The sequence below is a fragment of the Dendropsophus ebraccatus genome, chromosome 6 (assembly GCF_027789765.1).
Source record: "Dendropsophus ebraccatus isolate aDenEbr1 chromosome 6, aDenEbr1.pat, whole genome shotgun sequence".
Taxonomy (NCBI): domain Eukaryota; kingdom Metazoa; phylum Chordata; class Amphibia; order Anura; family Hylidae; genus Dendropsophus; species Dendropsophus ebraccatus.
This window is the reverse complement of record NC_091459.1, coordinates 36,354,528-36,378,441: the sequence shown is the minus strand read 5'-3', so window position 1 is coordinate 36,378,441 and position 23,914 is coordinate 36,354,528. Positions and strand designations below refer to the sequence as shown.

Sequence of the window (23,914 nt, the reverse complement as noted above, 5' to 3'; positions counted from 1 at the left end):
TAAAAATCACACAGAACTGGGAAGAGCTAATCTAAAGGGTAGGTATACATGCTGTGGATTTTTCCACTGCAAATGGATTGTGAGGCAGAATTCCCAAGTATTCATTTCTAATGTAAACAGCTCTATAAAGAAGAGCTACATGAAGATTTATGAAAACTTACAGGAGCTACTTTACATATCCTTTCTTCACAGCTCTATGAAGAAAAGAGTAGAATCTGGGAGAAAATCCCTAACAGAAGCTAAGGAATGCTAAAATCTTTACTGCGGGTCAGTTTGCATAAGGGAAATATGCAGACTATATGGATAAGATTTGTAAAATCCTACCCACGTGCACAGTACTATAAACTGCTGTAAACTTTCAATGTGCAAATCCACAGAACATGTGCAGAATTTCCAACCCATGTGCAAATATCCTTCAACAAACATCATGAAAAGATTCTATGAAAGGAAACCAGAAAAGTGACTACTGAACTCTACTTTCCCTATCAGAACTAATGTGGTCTGGACTGTTCACACTAGGTCAATCTGAAACCAGTAGGTCAGCATTCCAAGGAATTACAACGAGAATGTTGTGACCCCTTCCCCCCTCCCCCAAACACACCCCTCACAGATTCAGGATAGGGCACTTTCTAAGTATTTCATGATTTCTTTGAAAAAAGTAGATTTCAGGATGACATTTTTTAATAAGTTTAAAAATGCATAACTCGACAGCTTGACCTTTTAGGTATAATACGTTCTATCGTCCTTGAACAAACAGAGCAATGCACATTTTGGCAAGGAATGTAAAAAGACATACTAAGTGTTCCACACAACATTTGGTTCCTTGAAAAACCTGACATACAGGGTATGGGACAAGAACAAATAAAAACTAGTATTATCATAGTATTATTCAGGTAGTAAGCAGGGCAGAAAAATGTTAGGTCGAACAAAGGAATAGTGGAGTAGTTGCAACCAATAAGATTTCAGCTTTTATTTTCAGAGGCCTTTTAAAAAATAAATGAATTATTCAGAATGGTTGTTATAATCAACCATTTTACTGTTCCTCTGTAAGATGAGCACAACTCGAATCTCTTTACTGAAAACACATTTGCAGGAACGTCTGACATGTCATCAGACAAGTCAAAAGTTAGGCCGGGTTTACATATCTGCATCTGTGCGGCGGTGTTCCCTCCGGCGCAGGAGAAAAGCGCCGGAGGTAAACGCATCACTGAACTGATCCCATTATTTTGAATGGGACAGTTCAAAATATGCGGCGGTAAAGTCGAGGCCGCCGCATCGCTGGACCATAGGTGCGTCAGGACGTATCTTGCAGCGTCCTAACGCACCGCCGCTCCGGCGCTGCACTCATTCAAACAAATAAAGCACCGGATGCCTCGCCGGGCAGGACGCATGCCGTTCGGCTCTGGCGTCCGGCGTTCAGCCAAAGAGCAGCACAGTATACAGAAATAAACACCTCTCTCCCCCTGTGTGCTCTCCCCCTCCCCTATAGCCCCCCCGTTGCTCCCCCAGTAGTACATAGCCCCCCCTGTTGCTCCCCCAGTAGTATTTAGCCCCCCTGTGTGCTCTCCCCCACCCAATTAGCCCCCGTGTGCTCTCCCCCTCCCATATAGCCCCACTGTGCGCTCTCCCCTTGTAGTATGTAGCCCTATGTGAGCTCCCTAGCCCCCCTGTGCGCTCTCCCCCAATTAGTATATAGCTCCCCTGTGCGCTCTCCCCCAATTAGTATATAGCCCCCTGTGCGCTCTCCCTATAGCCCCCCATGTGCACTCTCCCCTTTCCAATTAGCCCCCCTATGTGCTCTCCCCCTGTAGTATATAGCCCCCTGTGCACTCCCCCGCAAATCCCATTGAAAATGACAGGAAAACATATACAGGGGAAAAAAATGTCAACTGATGAGAGCAACTTGTGACAACTGATGGTTTTTAATGAAAAGAAGGATAGAAAAACTGATGACAACTGATGCATTTTTGGCATCAGTTGTGACATCAGTTGTGGTCAGTTTTTAGACAAAAACTGCAACTGATGCAAACTTATATATGTAAACCCAGCCTTACTGATCACACTGGGTCATGGATATGACATCTTTGGGCATAACATAGAAATGAATCTGTCAGGTTTTTACCAGGAACAGGGCTGCAGGCACTTGCTGATGGCCATTTGCAGAGTTATAAAATAGCATTTATCCTTGGAAGCTGAAGGGCCACAGAAATGAACAGCATGCTTCCCTATTTCATCCCACCCACCTTTCTGTGTTCACTGATTGAAGTAAAGGTCTGACCTCCATCCCTGCACACCAATCAGTCAAGGAGAAGAAAGGTGAGGGAGGCATGCATGCTGAGGCTCAGCATCATATCTGTGGAACTTCAGCTTCCAAGAAAAATTGCAATTTTATAAATCTGCAAATGGCAAAAATAAAACAAATCATTTATCTCCCTATCACCTATCTGCAGCTCTGTACTTGGTACCGACCTGATAAGAAATGTATCTTTTGTGAATTTACCAGTTTTACTAGTTCCAAAAAGCATGCTGCATTTATACAGTTTTTTTTTTTTTTTTTTTTTCATAAAACACTTTGTGACACCTGAGGGAGTCCTGGAAAACATGGATACAGCCTATGGCTATTACCAGGTTTTCCAGGAAGCCTTAGGGCTGTATTCAACTTCTTCAGCCACCGATAATCAAATGCCGAGCGTTCGGGTTTGCTCATCTCTAAAGGGCACATCTGTATCAATGAGCATAAAACTGGTGTAAACTGCCCATAGCAACAAAACAGAGCTCAGCCTTCATATATGACTTTGCATATACTATAATGTTTGTAGGTGAGCTACAAACATTTTACCAAAGGCCGAATTCATTCAGTCAGTCAATCACTGACAGCAGCAAAAAATTATAAAAATCTTGACACCAAGCTGCCAGCATAAACATATATATACAGACAAGCTGGCAACACTAGTAACCCCCCAGAGCAGGAAGAGAATAGAGCCTGACTCATCCTCACTTCTCTTTCAGCTGCTAAATATCCAAAGCAATTTGAGTTATTTAACCCATGACTGACAAATGCAGTCTTTATGATGGGCTTAAGTTTTTCTTTCATTCTTTTTTAAATCTCCTCCTTCAGAAAACCATAATAATAATATAATAATTATTTTTATTTATATAGCGCCAACAGATTCCGCAGCACTTTACCATACCTTTTCTATTTTTCTGTCAACGCAGCCATATTAAGGGTTACTGTTTAATTTGCGCCGATTATGGCAATACTAATGGAAAATGCCATAAATAAGTTCTATAATGCCCAGAAATACTTCTATTCTCCATGTACTTACACACCCACACAACAGCTTATCCTGAAAAGTCATATGAACTTCATTTTTTGTACTAGTGATTTAAAACGAACAAAGAAGAAGAAGAAAAAACTCACATGTCTAAAAACATTAAATGTTCTGATCGCTCAGGCTCTGGGTGCTCAGACCTTTACCGACTGCTAGTGAAGCCAAGGGCTTCTTTCCCCTTATTACTGCATGAGATGGGCCCTTAGACTAACTTAAAAAAGTCTGTTTCCTGCACAGGATGAGATTGAGGAAGGAACATGTTAAGCAAGTGCTTCTCCCCACTGGCAATAGGTGAGAGTCAGAGCACCCAGATAAATAATAATAAAATTTAACATTTACACAAGAAATGTCAAAACTTTTTTTTTTTTTTTTTTTAATGATGTGCTCATCTGAGGTGGCTATACACATAATCAAGGTTCGCTTAAAGGGGGAGCATCCACCAGCCACTATATTTATTAATACTTATTTTTAAAGCGCCCTTGGTTCCAGAGCGTTAACACTACAGCCCTCTTCCTAAGCCCAGAGACCACAAAAAACACAGCTCAACTGCTGTGCAGCACTCCAGATACCAAGGTGAGATTACCATTCAACTGTGTGTGCACCTTCAAGTTATACCAACAGTTGAATAAGTTACATTGGCAGAATGTCAAGGATTTCCAGAGCAGATGCCTACTGGCTACACTGGCTGAGAGATTACCAGAAGAGAAGAAGGGGGAACAATGTGTCAGGTGAGTTTTTTCTTATTATTTTCTTTTATTTTTGTGAAGAACAGAGGAGCTTAATACTGCACAAAGGGGCCTAATACTATACATGGGTTGCACAGAGGAGCCTAATACTACAGGAGACAATAGAGATGAGAAGTTTGTATAGGATGAGGATGGTGCTGGAGTGAGAAGTCCAAAATAATGATGGCAGATACTGGCAGAGATGTGGCCAGAAGTTGTCTTCATGATAGCTGGGGACAAATGCAATCACTAGCACTAAGTGGATGAAGCAGAGCATAATGGACAAATGAGTCAGACTGGGCAACCGGACTCTTCATCTGTGTATAAATCGCAGCAGGACTTAGGACTCAGACCTGTCCCAATCTAAACTTTTGAAATGTCTCAACAACATGTCAAAAGTTTATTGAAAAGACAGTACCCCTTTAAATAAAATATAGCTTTTTTTATATTTTTCTATAAATAGGGCTGGGTGAAGGGTGATATTTGTGTCATAATCTTTAGTCTTAAAAGGTGCTGTGCACTAGTTTTAGCATCTGCATCTTGACAGATAAGAGGAATAGGAAGAGAATGGACTGTTGCTGCTGGCAATGGCCGTTAAATTAGACAAGAGCGATTGCAATATTGCAGGGGGGGGAGGGTTGGGGCATGGGGGGTGTCAATCAGAATCTTTGCCCGGGGCCTCCACCAACCACAATCCACTTCAGATGCAACACAATCAGCAACATTGTATTCCATGCCAGTTTTAATGGAAAATGCAGCTGGTTTACACCTCCCTTATTTATTAAGAGGTGAAACCCTTAATAAATTAGACAGTGTAGCGATCTATGCGATGTGCCTTCAATCTCAACTACAATTTGCAATAAATCCAGCTTAATAGGTGCCTCAGTTCCAAAGAACAAAAAATAAAGCTGAAAGGTAATACTACACAAAAAAACTTGCAAGAATGTTTTTGCAAAAAAGCATTTTCACAGAAAAAAACTATTAGCTTAATAATGAAACAGTTTTCATTGGCATGTCCTTTAACAATTAACTAAATTGCAAAATGAGATAGCCTTTTGGTGAATTTACACAGACAGATTTATCTGACAGATTCTTGAAGCCAAAGCCAGGAATGGATCTGAAAAGAGGAGAAATCAGTCTTTCCTTTATGACCTGTTCCCTGTTTATAGTCAGTTGGTTTTGGCTTCAGAAATCTGTCAGATAAAACTGTATATGTAAACGCACCATTTCCCTACATAATTGTTGCCTTTACTCAGATGACCCCAATCTCAAGCCTATCCCTACAATACCATAGTGTCACCCTAGTCGACTAGATGCAAGACTCCAGCTCTCGTGCATCATCGGGAAGTCAATAAACAAATCTGTTTCACGATAAAAAGGAGAGACAAAGCAGATATTGAGATATAATATTCTGGTATCTTAAATAGCACTGCATGAGTTATACCGTGTCGGGGCTGAGATATATATTATATATATATATATATTTTTTTTTTATTATTATTATTTCTTTTTTTTACCTATTAGACATATATTATAACTGAATTGAACAGGAAAAGTTTTATTTTCAGTCTGACACAGTGCTCTCTGCTGACATCTCTGGCCGAGACAGGAACTGTCCAGAACAGGAGAGGTTTTCTATGGGGATTCATAGAAAACCGAGACAGAGTTCCTGTCTTGGCCAGAGATGTCAGCAGAGAGCACTGTGTCAGAATGAAAATAAAACATTTCCTGCATGACATACAGCAGCTAATAACTATGGGAAGACTTGAGATTTTTTAATACAAGTAAATTACAAATCTATATAACTTTGTGATATCAGTTGATTTAAAAGAAAAAGATTTTTGCTTGACAACCCCTTGTACCATCCATTGGATAGGGGATTAATGCTACAGCCAAGAATAACTCTTATTCAAGGCATATGTAACAGCTACATTGCAAAATTTTATAAACCCACTAAGTCTTTTGGACATACCTGTAGCAAGAAAAGCTTTTCACACAAAGGTAGCAAAAGAATGTCTCAAGTGACATTACTTACCTGTCAGCGGAGAACGAAGCCAAGCCTTATTTCCAAAGAAACACAAGCAAAACTACTACTAGTAATTAGCTAAACATATAAAAGTTTTGCTAAACACATTGCCTGACTGTATTAATGACAGTGGTAATGGACTAAAGTACATATCCAAGGTGGGCTGGCTAATATTTAACCAACAAACTAATCTAAAATGCAACAATGTGCTGGAAACCTAAAGAATCAATAACATTAAAGTACAGTAATGAAAAAAAAAAATCCTCTGTAAGCACTATAGAAGTGAATGACTTAGTGTCCTATTCCACGGGCCGAGGAGGGCCCAATCAACGATGTAAACGAGCGGCGATCTGCTAGATTGCCGCTCGTTTACTGGGCCTTTTCCACGGCCCGATAATCGTTGAGCGAGGGCTGCAAGGACATCGCTACCGATGTCCTTGCAGCATCATACATTACCTGCAGGGCTTCTTCTCAGCGCTGTCTTCCTCCCCGAGTCCCGCGCGCTCTTTCTTCAGAATCGCCGTTCAGCTGACAGGCCACACTCAGCCAATCACAGGCCGCGGCGGTCCCGGCCTGTGATTGGCTGAGCGCTCTGTCAGCTGACCGGCCACTCTGAAGATAGAGCGCGCGGGACCCGGGATGAAGACAGAACGGAGAAGAAGCCTGGACAGGTAATGTAGGATGCTGCTGCTGCTTGTCAAATCGTAGTTTAGTTACGAACCAAAAAGTACTTCTTCCAAAGGATTCTTTTTAGTCATCCAGTGTAGCACCAGATAAAAATGTGTTAATGGGGGTTTCTGGATAGGGAAAACTTATACAAAAAGAAGCAATGCTTACCTTTTCTCACTCCCCCAAGTTCCTCCTATGGGTTTCCGGTGTCCCGCCGAGACGATCCCGCTGACTTGTCTCGGCGGTAACAGCTTGCTAAGCCAATAACTAGCTGAGTTGGGTCAGTGCTCGGAAGTGGGGGCAGGATTGTCTTTCGGGACACTGGAGACCCATAGGAGGACACCGGGGGAGTGCATAGAGGTAAGCATCGCTTCTTTATTGTTTTATATACACTTGTAACCATACAGATAGTGTTTTACCTATCCTGATAACCCCTGTGAGGTAGTGGGTTGAAAAGTATGAATTACAATTAAACCTATTTGAGGAGGCCACCTAAAATACAGAACAAGAAAGTCATCTTGAGGGGTGATACTCTCAAAGAAAAAGGTACTTAAAACACATAAGGGGAGTAAAAACATTACTGTACAAGATTACCATGTATGTGTACATACTGTTGTTGTGTTCCGGAGAGTAGGAGCTCTCCTCCAATTTGCTTTTACCTGCGTTCTTAGCAATTGCTGAAGCAATTACTAGCCGGTAATCTGATGGTGCCTTTACACGGAGAGATTCCTGGCTTTGGCCAAAATCTGTCAGATAAAGCTCTCTGTGTAAACGCATCAGTCTGTAAAGGATTGGGTGTCTTGATTGCTAAGGTCTGGATGTTTTGGTGGAATTCTTTTTATTAGGTTTTACACATGAAGCTTGTTAAATCATTGTCCTTCTCTTGTATTATTGGTCTTTTCCTGGTTGGTAAATCCACATTAAGGGTGCCTTCACGCATACTGGATCTACAGTGGATTTCACGCTGCGAGGTCTATGGGGGTTACATATCCGCAGCAGAATTTGTATTCCACTGCGGATATGTAAGCCAGCCCCCTTAACCCCCCGTCCGGAGCATACATTACCTACTTTGTGCTGCGGCTGTGTGTAAGGCTCATGGTTACCGTCGGTCCCCATCAGCCAATCAGTGCTGCAGTGCACTGATTGGCTGATAGGGAGCAAGGGGAGCCGGGAGCCTCACAGACAGCTGCGGCGCCGAGCAGGTAATGTATGCTCTGGGCCAGGGGATATGTTTCTTTTTCATTTATACTACTTAAGGCCCTATTACATGGAACGATTATCAGCCGTTCCGGCCGACAATCATCCTGTGTAATAGAACACAACAATCAGTAGACATGAACGATGTCGGCTGATCGTTGTAGTCATTTGTCTTTCAACATGTTGAAAGAGAGACTACTCATATAGCAGCGATATGCTGCCATCGCTCAGTGGAATAGGATAGCTGCTATATGCTATGGGCTGCCCGGATGATCAAGCGATCACCTGGGCAGCCCCCCCCTGCACCTCTCCGTGCCCCCCCCCCCCCTCGACTCTCACCCGCTCGCTGCCGCAGCAATGCTCACAGTGCTTATTTGCTCCTCACAGTCACCCCGTGTAATAGGGGTTTTACTCATTGTCTTTGAGGGCTGGTTGAAAAAGAAAATTGTGCTCTCCTGCAGGGGGAGTAGTGGAGCTCAGGGTAAGGGCTCAGGTTTACCGGTGGCCTCCATCTTGAACATGTTGTGTGACCTGGCCTGGAGCTGAAGCTGCTCCTTCTGCAGGTCAGAGCTCCCCTTGCTGGATACAGCGCTGCTGTGTCCGGACACAGGAGAGTCCTGCCGTCCCCACACAAGAGATCCTCCAGGATCATGAGCAGCCAAAGCAGCTGGGAACTGAGGAGCCCTTTGAGTGAGAGAAAGATTGGCTGGAGAGACCAGAGCACCATCACCGGAGAGTGGGAGAGGACCTGGCACAACTACCCCCTCATCTACTATATCTCTACTATTACTACACCTCTCACCCACTATCATAAAAGGAGAATATGTCAGCTCACCCTTGATAACCACAATTAGCGCAGGTGTGTGTGGACCTCCTGGAAGTGAAGCACGTTCTGGCTGTATTGCGGGCTGCAACCCAGAAAGTCCATGAAACGAAAAAATTCCATTCACGGCTTCAATAAAATTGTGGTAGCTTTATTGGGACATCACAAAACAAAAAACAAACAAATAAAAGATAAAAACACGCTGACGCGTTGCAGGGTTAGAACCCCTTAATCATGGTTTTGGGGTTCTAACCCTGCAACGCGTCGGCGTGTTTTATCTTTTATTTGTTTGTTTTTTGTTTTGTGATGTCCCAATAAAGCTACCACAATTTTATTAAAGCCGTGGATGGAATTTTTTTCGTTTCTCACCCACTATACCTGTACTACTACACACCTCATTATTATAATATATATATTAATAAAATAAACCAGAAATATTTAAAAGAGAGAAAGGGATTCTATTTTTTGGCCACATCCCCAGCCCTACTCTGAGGTTATAGGTAGCTAGGCTGCTGTTTTTCACCGTTCTCAGTAATAGATTACATTACATGCTGTGTGTATGGTTGTAATGCTGTCACATAGAAGAAGCCGTGCGTGTGCGCCCAGGTCTACTACAGAGCTTCACTTTATAAATCCCTAATTACAGGGAAGCTAGTAACATTACCTTATGTAAATATTGAGAAAAGCCAGCATAAAAATAACTTTGTAAAGTGACACCACCTAGCTTCTCTTAATCTATGTACAGAATGCGTCACTGGTAAAGTCTTCTTAAAAGTAAAGCTCACCCTGCATTTTATTAGTAGCTGTAATGACCTATTTGTACAGTAATAAAATTGGGGAAAAGGCGGCACGCATCTCTCAGTAGTGCAGCTGCTTTACTGTTGTTACCTGAAAAAACAAAGTCGTTCACTCTGAAGTGAAAAAAAAAAAGAACAACACTAGTTCCTTCTGGTCATCCACAGTTCCTTCTGACATGTGCCCCAGGAAGCAACCAGGATTCAGGCAATGAATCTTAGTGTCCGGCAAGGCCCAGAGATGCTGATGGCAAAAACAAAGTCATTTATGTCTCCACTATAAAAAGAATACCCTGTTTGTGTCATTAGGCTGAAGTATTAGTCAAAGTTTTAACGCTACATGGGATGCCCCTTAACAATTTAACAGCAAAGCTGGGTTCACACTGCATTTTTGCATTCCGTTTAACGTATCCCTTTTATGGAAAAAATAATATTAAAAAAAAAAAGAAAGATAACGCAAATTGTACAAAATACCTTTGGATCTTTTTTTTTTTCCATTGACTTCCATTTCCATTTCCCATACACAAAAATGTGGTTAACCATGTTTTTGTATATGTTAAAAGTAACCATTTAAATATATACACATTAAATGAACTGCAAAAACATGGCTGAGCATAACTGTGCTCAGCCAATCGTGGCTGAGCAGCTGATGATGCGGCAGAGGGGGGGGCGGCATGTGGGAGAGCTGGAGCGGTCCAGCCGGCCTCCCTAAGATGACGTTGCTTGACCCAAGATGGCGGCCGGGGTCGACAGTAATCTGGTGAGTATACTGCACCACACTTCCGGGGGTGGGGGGGGGGGGGACACGGGTAAGGGTGCCATTCACTTACATAACACACATTACAAAGTTGTATAACTTTGTAATGTGTGTTATTTAGTGAATAATTTTTAAACGCCGCACTACCCCTTAATTAACACACATTATGCTGCGTTTACAAAGAGCGATAATTTGCCCAATCGAACGATTAACGATTTTGAAGTAATAATGTGGTTTTTTTTATAACGATCAGCGTTTAGTCAGAATATATTGTTTGGAAAAATCGTTATTGCCATCGTTTTAAGACCGCTTAAAGGGGTAGTGCGGCGCTAAACAATTATCCACTAAATAACACACATTACAAAGTTATACAACTTTGTAATGTATGTTATGTATGTGAATGGCCCCCTTTCCAGTGTTTCCCCCCACCCACGCCAGACCCGGAAGTGTAGTGCTCTATACTCACCTGATTCGTATCGACCACCGTCCGCCATCTTGGGACAATGATGTCATCTTCGGGAGGCCGGCCGAACCGCTCTGACCGTTCCTCGCGCCGGCCCACCTCTGCCGCATCATCAGCTGCTCAGCCGTGATTGGCTGAGCATAACTGTGCTCAGCCAATCGCAGCTGAGCAGCTGATGATGCCGCAGAGGGGGGGGGGCAGCATGAAGGAGGGCTAGTGCGGTCCGGCCGGCCTCCTGAAGATGACATCATTGTCACAAGATGGACTGTGGTCGACACGAATCAGGTGGGTATAGAGCACTACACTTCTGGGTCTAGCGTGGGTGGGTGGGTGGGGAACACGGGAAGGAGGCCTTTCACTAACATAACATACATTACAAAGTTGTATAACTTTTTAATGTGTGTTATTTAGTGAATAATTGTTTAGCGCCGCACTACCCCTTTAAGCCCATCTCACACAGAGTGAATCGGTGAAAGACTGTTTACATTAAACCTTCTGCGAATTGTTAGCGAACGACCAATGATGATTTGAGAACATTTTGAAAGATCTCTCGCTCGTCGCTTGATCATTCGCTGTGTTTACACGAGCCGATTATCTCTGAAATTTCGAACAATAATGATTCTGCCTAAACGTACCATTACAAAGTTATATAACTCTGAGGATGGCGGGAGAAGATGGCGGGGACGCGGCCGGCGGGAGATTTGAGCGACAATCGTCACCGATGTGATGGTAAGTATATTTTGTGTGTGTATGTCCAGGTTTGTTTTTTGTTTTTTTTTTTTTGGGGGGGGGGGGGGCGGAGTGCTCCTTTAAGGTCCTATTACACCAAGCGATTATCGGCCATATTTGGCAGATTATTAAATCACTTGGTTTAATAGCTCCTGTTAAACTGTTAAAAGGCAACGATCAGCCGACATGCACAATGATCCTAGTCTTTCAACGTGTAGAAAAAGACTAGAATTAAAGCGACAGTCTGCTGGCTGTCGCTCCGTGCAATAGGAGCAGCGGTAACAGACCAGCACTCTTTCCTATGGGCCAGCTTCCTGCGTCCCCCCACTCCTCCCTGCTTGCTGTTGGTGGAGGTCCCCGCTAATCAGTGGGGGTCCAACCGTCAGGACCCCACCAATCATGAGGAAAACAGTCCCCTTAATGAATGAAGCACAACATAGAAGCAAACCAGACACTCAATTCATTCTCTATGGGGCTTCTGAAAAGTGCCGAGCTTAGCACCTGGCAATATCCAAAGACCCCTCCGACAATAAATGGAGGAGAGTTTTGGTGCGTTTACACGTAACAATTATCGGACGAATTTGCGCGATAACGATCGAAATCGAACGATAATTGTACGAGTAAACGCAGCGAACGATCAAACGACGAACGAGCAATCGTCTGTTTTGATCTTTCAACATGTCATCAAATCGTCGTTCGTCAAAAATTTGTCGATCGTTCCGTGTAAACAGTCGTCACGCGATAGTCCGGCCGCCCGCAGCCCCGCCCGCAGCCCGGCCCCCCGTCCGCAGCCCCCTGCGCCGGCTCGATCGCCACCCCCGCCGCTCTGATTGCCACCGCCCCTCTGATCACCACCCGCCGCTCCAGTCACCCCCCCCGCTCCGATCGCTACCCCCGCCGCTCCGATCTCCACCCGCCGCCGCTCCGATCGCTACCCCCGCCGCTGCCGCTCCGATCGCTTCCCCCGCCGCTCTGATCGCCACCAGCCGCGGCCGCTCCGGTCGCCACCGCCGGCCCACGGTCATACGTTACCTGATCCGCGCAACAGGTCTTCAGCCATCCCCGCCTCCGCTCTTCAGTGCACTGATTGGCTGAAGAGGGGAGCCGGGAATTTCAAGCGGCTCCTCTTCAGCCAATCAGTGCTGAAGAGGAGCACTGATTGGCTGAAGAGGAGCCATTTGAAATTCCCGGCTCCCCTCTTCAGCCAATCAGTGCACTGAAGAGCGGAGCCGGGGATGACTGAGCTGAGCAGGTAATGTATGACCGTGGGCCGGCGGGGGCGATCGGAGCGGCGGCGACGGGGGGGTGGCGGCGATTAGGGTCGACCCGAGCGGCGGCGGGGGTGGCGATCGGAGCGGCGGTGGTAGGTGCGGCGGGTGGTGATGAGAGCGGCTGCGGCGGTGATGAGAGCGGCGGGGGTGGCGATCGAGCCGGCGCAGGGGGCTGCGGATGAGCGGGAGGCCGGGCTGCGAGCAGGGGGCCGGGCAGCGGGCGCGCGATCGCAAAACGATTTTTCCGTACGATATATCGTACAGTCTAAACGCTGATCGTTATGAAAAAAAATCGTTACTCCGACATAGTTAAACGTACGATCGGGCCAATTATCGCTTCGTGTAAACGCACCATTTTTCTCTGTTCTCATCATGATTGCTTGTTATGTCCTATTCTGTGGTAAGGGCATGGCTTTAGATGTTGGAAATGCCCCTTTAAGCCAATAGTTGGGGGTTCCCTCTCTGGGTGGTAAAAGCTAGTATTTGCATATGTTTAAAGGGGTTATCCAGCGCTACAAAAACATGGCCACTTTTGCACCACTCTTGTCTACAGATTGGGTGCAGGTTTTAAAACTCAGTTCCATTGAAGTAAATGGAGCTTAATTGCAAACCACACCTGAACTGGAGACAAGAGAGGGGGGAAAGCGACCACGTTTTTGTAGCGCTGGATAACCCCTTTAAAGATATGCTACCCTCTCTATGTCTACATACGCAGAGCTATAGAATATGAGAGCCCTATAACATCAATATACCTGTGTAGATTAACCATTTCCATTAGAGAAGCCTTTTAGGGGTTGTCCAGGATTAACAAAAAAAAAAAAAAAAACACTTGGGAGTTCAGTCTTATTCACTCCAGTGTAGCAGAGCTGCAATGTCAGACACATCCTATGGATAGCTGCTGTAACTTCAGAACGGGATGAGTAGAGGGGCCTGCTAAGTGGAGAAAATATATAACACACTTTCTTACTTATACTTGTAGTATTGATTTATAGGGGAATTAGAAACCCTAAAACAACTTACTATTTAAGGTCCTGTGCACACAATACGGTAGGAGGCAGTCTTATGTCCGATCTCTTTTGGATTAATTTTGGATTGAAGGGAACACCACTTTAACAAAGCTGTAACGTGTGAGCCTCAGGGGGTAACACAGAGAACAGCCCTTTCAAAATGCCCAACAATGCAAACAGCTGGTTCTGACTTGCAGTAGTCTGTGGCACGCCAAGCATTTTGTGTGCAGAGGCCCCTGCAGGGCAAATGTAGTATAACGTATGACGATAACTTGAGCTCACCAGGGCAGGAGCTGCTCGCACAGAGCTTCTCTTCATTCTGGCCCTTGGTTGGACAGGCCTGAGCAGGGAGCACCTTCTTTATGAGGTCTATATGCCTCAACAGTGCGTAAACAAGGTTTTTATGTGTGTGCCCAGCAATGCCCAGGTCATGTTGGCAGTAATCCCAGCAACATCACACAGCTATTACTCGACACATGGGTGCATGGTTTCGGCAGTATCAAATAATTTAAAGGTGAAATTAAAGTCAGGCATTTTCAATCAATTAAAATGACGGGCAGGTGTGAGTTGTCACACAGTTGTAAAGGGGTGATCCAGGCTAAATTGTAATACCACACACAACCTGAGGACAGGGGTGGCGCTGTTTTTGCAAGAAAGTAGCTATGTTTTTTGGAATGCTGGATAACGCCTTTAAGTAAACAACAGGGATCTAGAAAGTTGGTTGGTGGAAGTGTATTATGGCACAAACAGAAGAGTTGTTAAACAAAGCCATCCTATTACACTGGGAGATTATCTGCCAAATCAGGCAGCTATCTCCTGGCGTATTAAGCCCCTATGACACAGGGCGACTGAGAGGAGCAAACAAGAGCTGTCAGCGCTCACTTGCTCCTTGCTTGCTGCCGCCGCTATTACCTGCTTAGGCAGCGAGCAGGTGAGTACGGGGGGGGGCTGCATGGGTGATCACTAGATCGTCCAGGCAGCCCAAGGATAGCGGCAGTCTGCTGCCACCGCTCCTATTCCACGGAGCGACGCCAGCAGATTACTTCTATCATAGTTGTTTGTCTTTCAAAATATTGAAAGACAAACGACAGCAGTCGATTATCGGCCATAACGGCCAAATAGGGCCGATAATCGCTTTGTGTAATAGGGCCTTTAAAGACAGTGATCAGAAAATGCATTTGCAGTCTTTCAGCATGCCGACCGGACATCTATCTGTGTATGGGGACATATGAGTCCGATGGCTGATTAAAGCAAAGGGTTGGCCGCACGATGATTGGGCTGTTTAATAGGCTAAGTAAGCAAGCACGATCTAGAAAACTGGACTAATACATCCTTAGGGTAGCTTGACACGTACCTGATCCGCAGCGGATTCCATGCTGCGAGTTTGCAGCAAAATCAGCTATGGATCCTGGTAGGGTTGGTGACTGATTGGTTGATGAGGAGCAGGGGAACCGGGAGCCTCAAATGCAAGGCATATAATAGCCCACCAAGCCCACAATCAGGACAAAAAGAACACTGAACAACAATGGTGTGCATGGCAGGATTGCTGCCGTTTGCTAAAGGTCCCCTGCAAACACGATAAGGGCTCTATTACATGGAGCGATAATTGGCCAAATCAGGCCGATTCGAAACGATTATCGCACTGTATAATAGAGACAACGATCATCAGCTAATCGTGTCTTTTGGTCCTGACCTAAAAACATTGTCCGCCATAGAACAACACCGGGAGCGAGGACAGGCAATGTATACAGTTAAGGGCAATCACTTACAATGTCCATGCTGCCCTTGCTAAGCGATGAAACAACTAAGGCTACGTTCACATCAGCGTTTGACCATCCGGCACCATTCCGTCTACCTTTTCCGTTTTGGAGTAAGCAAAACGGAAACTGTCGCATCCGTTAAAATCCCCATAGTTTCCCATGATACATTAGTGTGCTCCATTTGCCCTAATTGTGCTCCGTTTGCATGCAATCCGTTCAAGATCCGTTTTTTTGAACTGAAGAAAAAATAGTGTTTGCAGTATTTTTCTTTCCGCTTAAAAAAACGGATCACGAATGGAAAGTGCACTTCCGTTTTTTTTTACATTGTAGTCAATGAGGACGGATCTAAAACGGAAGGTATTTCCGTTCACATCCGTTTGTTTTCATCCGTTTTTGCGGCAAGCGGCAAGAAACCAAAGCAGAAAAATAAACGTATAGAAAAATGGATGCTGACTGATGCAAACTTATGTACAAAAGTCAGTTTTTTTAAGCCAAAAAAAACCAGACCATTAAAAAAAGATCAGTTTGAATCAGTCTGCTCATCAGTTTATGCTCATCCGTTTAATTAATATGGACGGATCCGTTATAAACAAAGAAAAACGTTAGTGTGGCTGAGCCCTAAAATTATCGAATAAAAGTTTAATATTTTTGACTCATTTGTTTGAATTGGTACTCTTTGTCTACTTTAAGGTAAATTTTTTGCAGAAATAAAAAAAAAAAAAAAAAAAAAGACGATCAGACCTCCACTAAAGGAAGAGGTCTTCCCTATAACAGTTGTCACAAACACAAAGAACACCTCATTTCTGGTACTTACAGGACGATCCACCCATGTATGGGTAAACAGCATTCAATGACAAATGGGAGCTGGTATTTACCTTCTGTCACTCATTATTTACTTCGTTCTCCCCCACCCACATTGGCCCTCCTCTGCCTTTGATCCAACCACTGCATGACAACATTTGGCAGACAAATGGTGGGACGTACAGCACAATACAGCTCACTAGAAGTTGGACTTGCTTGATGTTGGCAGATGCAGCTTCTGATGACAGGTTATTTTCTCACATGCTGTATAGAGCTGACTGGTGTCATTATGACAAATACTTGGTGCATTCCTGGATTTCTGCACATACCAGAATCCAATTTTAAACAATCGATTTATTTATCTTGTTTTATTCAATGCAACGCGAGCATAAGAAATAAGTGTCATGGTCTCTTGTATCATGACAGGGGATCTGGGGTGTAATATAAAAAGGGGTACTCCAGCAAAAATATATTTCTTTCACATTAACTGGTGTGAGAAAGTGCCAGAGATTTACTTCTATTAAAAAAAAAAATCCCCAGTCTTCTAGTACTTATCAGCTGCTGTACGTTCGGCAGAAGATGGTGTATTCTTTCCAGTCTGGCACAGTGCCTCGGCTGCCACCTCTGTCCGTGACAATCTGTCCAGGGCAGCAGCAAATCCCCATAGAAAACCTTTCCTGCTCTCCAAACTGGAAAGAATACACTACTTCCTGCAGGTCATACAGCAGCTGATAAGTACTGGAAATTTTTAATAAAAGTTACAAATCTCTGGCACCATCTGATTTCATAGAAGATTGAATAAACTGTTGAAGATTAATGAACTGAAAAAGTGGTGAGTGCCTTTCGAATCCTTTACTTTTAAATTTTTTTAAATTTTGTTTTGCTGAAGTACCTTTTAAGAACAAAGTATGTTCATTTCCTACCAAGTCATGCAGCTTGGAAATATTCCTGTGTACTTTTGTTTAGATTGTATGATTGTTTTGTGATTAGATATATAAAGGTGAACATTTCCCTTTCACCTCTGTATAATACATCTAATTTGGCACATATTAAAGCATTTATGCTCCTTTTAAGTCTTGGGGTATGTGCACACAGTATTTTTCTGAGAAATAAAATACACCGCAAATACATGGCAGAGATTCCTATAGGTAGCCTTTGATTCCTGTAGCATCTTTTCACTTCTTTTTACCTACATTCAGTGGAACCAATCACTGTCTGGGATTTCCAATCTGTTTTGCGCACAGAATAAGTCATGTCACTTACTCCTGCCTATTTGAAATACAATGCACGGTGTGTATTATGGCATCTATCCCCATTGAAAACAACGAGGTGTGTATTACATGTGCATTTTTTGGTGAATAATATTTGCAAAAACACACTCCAAAAAGGGATTGTTATTACCCTCCCATAGAACACTGAGTATAAAGTTCACAAATATCTATACAAGTTCTGACACTATGAATTTTACTGGGTAAAAGATACCTAGACCAGGATGAATGATTCTTAGTCATACAGACAAGAAGTCTTCAGTAGGGATTCCGATATTCTGAATAACAAATTGGGGAGGGGGGGGGGGGGGGTGAATATCAAACTGATGCTTCTATCATTGCGGTCAATGTTATATTTAGGCTGCATGGTTTGGGCTATATTTGAAAATGCCAGAAGAGTATTTAGTATTTAACTGCATGCTTTCAATATGCGTGATGGAAACTAAGAAAAAAAAAAGTATTTTTTAGGAAAACACAAAAGAAGTGCGTAATGAGAATATACAACTGTCTGAGCGCTTCAAATATTTAAGCATATTTCTGGACTGAATGCACATTGTTAGCAAACAAAGTAAAACATCCAATGTACAAGCTGATGCAGCATACGGAAGACAGAGTATATACTATACTATATTTACTATACGTTTGAAAATTTGGACTTTTTATTTAAATAAGGTCAAAAGGTAAATGAAGAAATCGGATGTCAAAATATCTCTAGAAGCAATGAGAGGAACGTGTGTACTTACATACTGAGCTTTGATGTGACCGTAGACTTGGAGCCGTCATTCAGAGAAAGGTGAAGCTTTGCTGCATTTGAATAGGAAGGTTGGTTTGCATCGCTTTCAGCCTGCACTTTCTGTTCTCCCTCCTGCTTTGTCCTCCTGTCCGCACCTACTACAGCTGTAGCCGTGCTATCTTCCTCGGTAGTGTTACATGGGTCCTCCCCACCACATCCAGCTATGGATACAGGAACAGATGCCTTTTCCACGTAGGCGTCTTTTGTTGTGGAAACAGGAACAGGCTGACTAAGCTCAGTTGCTCTGGCAGAGGCTGCTGCAGCTTGATTTCTGTACAGGGGATCTCTACCATGTGCCTTGCGATCTGTTGGCGAAGAGGGAACATGAGAATTTTTTTTCCTCATAGGGCTGGAGGCTGGGTGTTGCTGTTTATCTTTGTCTGATTCACCCTTGGGCGACACTTTGTTATTCGCTCCCGCCTTTAATTCTTGGTTGGCTGAGGTAGGGCTGTTAGACTCAGGTGACATAGGTTTCAGATCCCCATCAGGAGTATTTGACAGCTCCCTAACCCCCTCTAAGTTACTCTCCTCAAACACATGATCCTGTAGTGTAGTGTTCTCCGCTTTATTTTCCTCTTGACTACTCTGAGACTTTAGTGAACGCCTCTTTTTACCCATTGTTCGGATAGTGGGACTTTTCTCCGCGGGGTCACTGTTGCTACGACTTTTCACGGATGGCTGGGAATCGGTTATGGCAGTTTTTGTTAAGTAGATATCAAATGCTAAAACCTTCGCATTCTCACTAGACTTTTGCTCTTTTGACTTGTCTTCTAGTGGTTCGACAAAAACGTCACCTTCCAGAGGACTTAGAGGAGACAAGCTGTCACCTGCACTCCCAGATTTACTTATACTGCCATTGCCACCTACTGTGTCTGGGCACTGGTTCAATTCCGCAGGCAGTAGCGCTTGGTCTTTGGCATCATTGCCCAACGTGACGGGTGAGCTTACTTTTGTGAACTGTAATTTTTCTGTGCTTCCCAATTTTTGAACAGATCTTTCGGATATTCGAATTTTCGGATCTGTCGCTCTACTGGAGAATTTAGTCGTTTTCTTAGTCAGTATTTTAGGAGACCCATTTTTAACAATATGAATTTCCTGTGAAACCCTTCTAACGCTGGTCTTTCCTTCTTCGTCAGTCAAACTTTTCCTCCCGGGTGACAGTATCAATTGTCGAACAATCTTCTCAGTGCTTTGCCTGTCCACTCTAGATGCTGGTCTTAGTGGTGACTTAGTGGAGTCTGACAACACATCAGGGGAAAGAACAGGACTTTCTGCTTCTCCTATAGCTGATCCCTCATCTGCTTTAACAGATGAATTTTTACTCTCGCTGGAATGTCCATTTTCACTGCTTCCATTCGAAGTAACCTTTAAACTCTGACTTGCTGGTGATGAAGGCTCCTTTGGGACACGCGGGGAATGCTGATCTGATGCACATTCAACATTGGATGTAACAGGACTCTGGTTTTGTGCTTTGGAGCTGGAGGCTACTAATAATTGAGCTCTTTTTCTTTCTCGTTCTGTCAAGCGATAAGTCGCTACTTTTTCATTAGCTGGGCTCGTGGGAGATTCAGGGCTACCTTTGCTCTGTTTCTTTTTAGTAGAGTTAAATAAATTGCCAAACTTGCCCAAGACAGGTTTCCTCGAGCTGTCCTTCTTAGGTAATTCTGTGGATGGTGATCGAGACTAGAAGGTAATAAAGAAAAGGAAATGTAGTTAAATATAGGAAACAGTTTCCATTTACAGACAGGGTGTATCCATTCACCCAACATATGCTGATAAACTATCATCATTATTTATTTAGCCTTTGTTACATTAGTATTCTATGCCTTGGGTGGCTTGCGGATAGTCAAATATAAAACAATGGGTACAAACACAAAATGCAAAAGACCCAATTAATTTTATACCATACCCCATCATGAGCCCGAAGTAAGCCATTACTACATGACTACTATATAAGGGTTTCTTCAGGTATAGATAGGTCATTCTATGCACAACATAGTAGTTAAAGGGGTTGTCCAGAAAAAATCTTTTTCCTGCAAATCAACTGGTGGCAGTAAGTTAGATAGATTTGTAATTTACTTCTATTAAAAAAAAAATCTCAAGTCTTCCCATACGTATTAGCTGCTGTATGTCCTGCAGGAAATGTTGTTTTATTTTCAGTCTGACACCGTGCTCTCTGCTGACATCTCTGGCCGAGATAGAAATGTCCAGACCAGGAGAGGTTTTCTATGGGGATTCATAGAAAACCAAGACAGAGTTCCTGTCTCAGCCAGAGGTGGCAGCAGAGAGAACTGTGTCAGACTGAAAAGAAAACACTTCCTGCATGACACATAGTAGCTAATAGGTATGGGAAGACTTGAGATTTTTTTTAATGGAAGTAAATTACAAATCTATATACAGTAACTTTCTGACACCAGTTGATTTGCAGGAAAAAGTTTTTCGCTAGACAACCCCTTTAATAGTTTTCAGAAATAGAATACAGACCTGTAAAATATAATACCATAACAAAGCAATATACCATTATAAAAAATATGAATGCACCAGCCTAAGAAAAGAAAACACCTTCTGACAACTCTCGTATCACGGGGAACAGAAAAATGCAGCGTGCCGAGCCCAAGCTCACGTTATATAGGAGAGAGAATACACTGTGACATCAGTATCTGTAAATATGGGTGTTTCTTTTTATTATTTAAAAAGGTAAAGGTATAGGATATACAGCAACATTGTGATGCGTAATGTAGCTTTATACGATGTAATGCTTTAATGTAAAGCATAAAATTATACTATAAACATTGCTATACCTACAGAGGAAAAAGTTCTTCAATGACCTTCTAGTGTGCTACTAAATATTACACGACTACAACTTATTTGTATACACACTTTCAAAGTCAATGACCACCTGACCATAGTACGACACACAGTACTTACGATAACTTGAAGATTTATTTTTTTTGGACAAAGGCATAAGGGTATGGGTAGATCAATCCATGTCATAAATCTGCTGTGCCAGCTAGTATTGAAGTTTGGAAACAATGACAGGCTACATGTAAAAGATGTGGAGAGATAGGTCTAGGCCATGGGAGTGCAATGAGTGCAAAAGCTGCAGATAAAAGGTCATGCAATAGAAGTATTCGCAGTCTGCCATACAGAACCAGTACTCAGACTGCATTGGAATGGGCTTCAAAGAGAGCTAGTATCACAGTTGTAAATGCTGGGAGCCCAGACTTTATTTAAGTTATCTTTAAAACAAACCTGGTGACTGTCAGTAATCCCCCTCCCCCAACTGTACTCATCTGTAGCAGTCTGCATCCCTGTTCTATTCCTGCCCACTCCTCCTCCTGGTGGTCTGCATTTCAGATGATCCCTGCAAATTTGATCCCTCACTAGAAACATAATATGTGCTGCCCCCTTCAGGCCTCTTTATAAGACTGCATGTGCTGTTATGAAATAGACAGTGATGCGGACCACCTAAGTGGTGCTTGTGTCATACTGAATACCTGCCGACAGCCTTCTGCATAACAAAAATGGCGCAATTTCATAGTAATTATACAGTTTGAAAATATTCCCACTCCCCCCCCCCCCATGATCCGCATATTGATAGTAAAATTGCATCATATATTTTTCCTACAGCATAATAATTTTCATAATTCTGAAAATTGGGGAGGGGGGGTTGCTACCACAATGGTACCCCAACAATATGTGCTGTCATGGGGAGTACTTAGTGCAGTATACTCACTGCCCCTCACCACCACCACCACCCATGCGTTTTAGAAAAGGGCTTGTTTCTGCAGCACCAAAATATTGGGGAACTTCCAAAAGTGGTAAATTGATCACTTAACCAGGGCGCCATAAGGAATTCATAGCCAAGAAAAAAAATTGTCAGAAAACCCCATTTATGTACTCCAATACAGTCTTCGCCAACTCCAGCCCCTAAGGACCACCAACAGGTCATGACTTGAGAAGATCCCATACAAAGAACACCTGTGGTGAAACCTGGGGCACTGACTATAATTCTATCACCTGTAAAATACTAAGGTAATCCTCAACACATGACTTTTAGGGGGCGCTCGGGAATTTGAGAGGAGAAATACAAACAAAGGTTTGCTTAAAGCATCATGTTTTATTACTGTAAAGTATACAGCAGACAAGACAAGCCTGCTAGTCAGGTCTATGGCACTGGATGTTACTGTAACTTCAGTTATTATAGTAAAAGGACCATCACATTCTTCTCTGTCACATTAATGCAAGAAGGTCTAGAACTGTGCAGAGAGTGATTTTTATGGCCACGCTCTTCAGCACTTGTGCAGCCCTCTTTTATAGGTTTGTGGGATCGACTAGTACAGCGCTTACAGGCGACCATAATCGTGTTTCTAGCTGCGATCTAATTCGAGCCAGAACAGGTTGAAGTGGGAGCTGTATATACTTGCATGTCTTAGTTCAGGGCAGGTGACAAGCTGGTAATGTGCAGGAAGAGAAGTATCTGTGATCCTGCTGCTGTCCCTGTATTGTCTTCGGGTTCCTCTATAAATAAAGTTAATATTGTTATATTCAGAAATGTGTGTAGAATCAGTAGGGTTTGTTATGATACTTTGTGGACATAAAGGAGGAAATCCATTAGGTAAGAAACAGGAAGCTTCAAAACGGATGCACTATGAATCATAAATGATCATGTACACTACTAAGCCTCTTATAATGTCCTATACTGAATCCAGGCACACATACTTAAAGGAGAAGTCCGGCCAAAATTAATTTTTGATATGTTGTTACTTATGAAAAGTTATACAAATTTCTAATGTACATTAATTATGGGAAATGCACATATAGAGCTATTTCCCTTAATTTAGTAGATCAGGAAGTGTTAGAAATATCTCTGAAGAAGTGACGTCACGACCCAGGGTGTAATTCCAATGGAGTGTCCAGCAGGGGGCGCTCTCTATATAGAAGTCTATGGGACTTTATTGTTTCTATGGGTTTCTATGTAATGTAATGTAATGTAGTGTACAGTGCTTTATATACATTGAACTACAGCTCCCATCATCTGCTTATAGTATGAACAGGTGATGGGAGCTGTAGCTGGGTAATGGATATGACATGCCGCCGGGCGCAGGGGGGAGCCGCTCAGTACACAGGAGCGCTCCCCCCTCCTCCTCCTCCTTCCGGGATAACTTCCGCCTATACCAATGCTGACTCCCTGCCTGGCCGCCGCTCTCCGCTCTCCCCTCCATACATACCGGCTCCCGATGCATCCTGGTGTCCGCGCTGATGCCGGGAGCCGGTATATGAGAGCGGAGAGCGGCGGCCAGGCAGGGAGTCAGCATTGGTATAGGCGGAAGTTATCACGGAAGGAGGAGGAGGAGGGGGGAGAGCTGCTGTGTACTGAGCGGCTGCGCCCGGCGGCATGTCATATCCATTACCCAACTACAGCAGATGATGGGAGCTGTAGTTCAATGTATATGGTCCGGATCGGCGGGAATGCGGCGGATCAGCGTGTGGCGGATC

General features: G+C 43.5%; 1 protein-coding gene across 2 annotated transcripts in view; it reads right to left on the bottom strand.

Moving 5' to 3' along the window:
* Positions 1 to 23,914, bottom strand: part of CRYBG1 (crystallin beta-gamma domain containing 1) — a 179,901-nt gene that overhangs the window by 37,620 nt on the left and 118,367 nt on the right. For both annotated transcript variants that reach the window (XM_069974795.1, XM_069974796.1), the window contains one exon: positions 18,366 to 20,098. In XM_069974795.1, the coding sequence (XP_069830896.1) occupies positions 18,366 to 20,098 (1,733 nt within the window). The remainder of the gene's footprint in view (positions 1 to 18,365; positions 20,099 to 23,914) is intronic.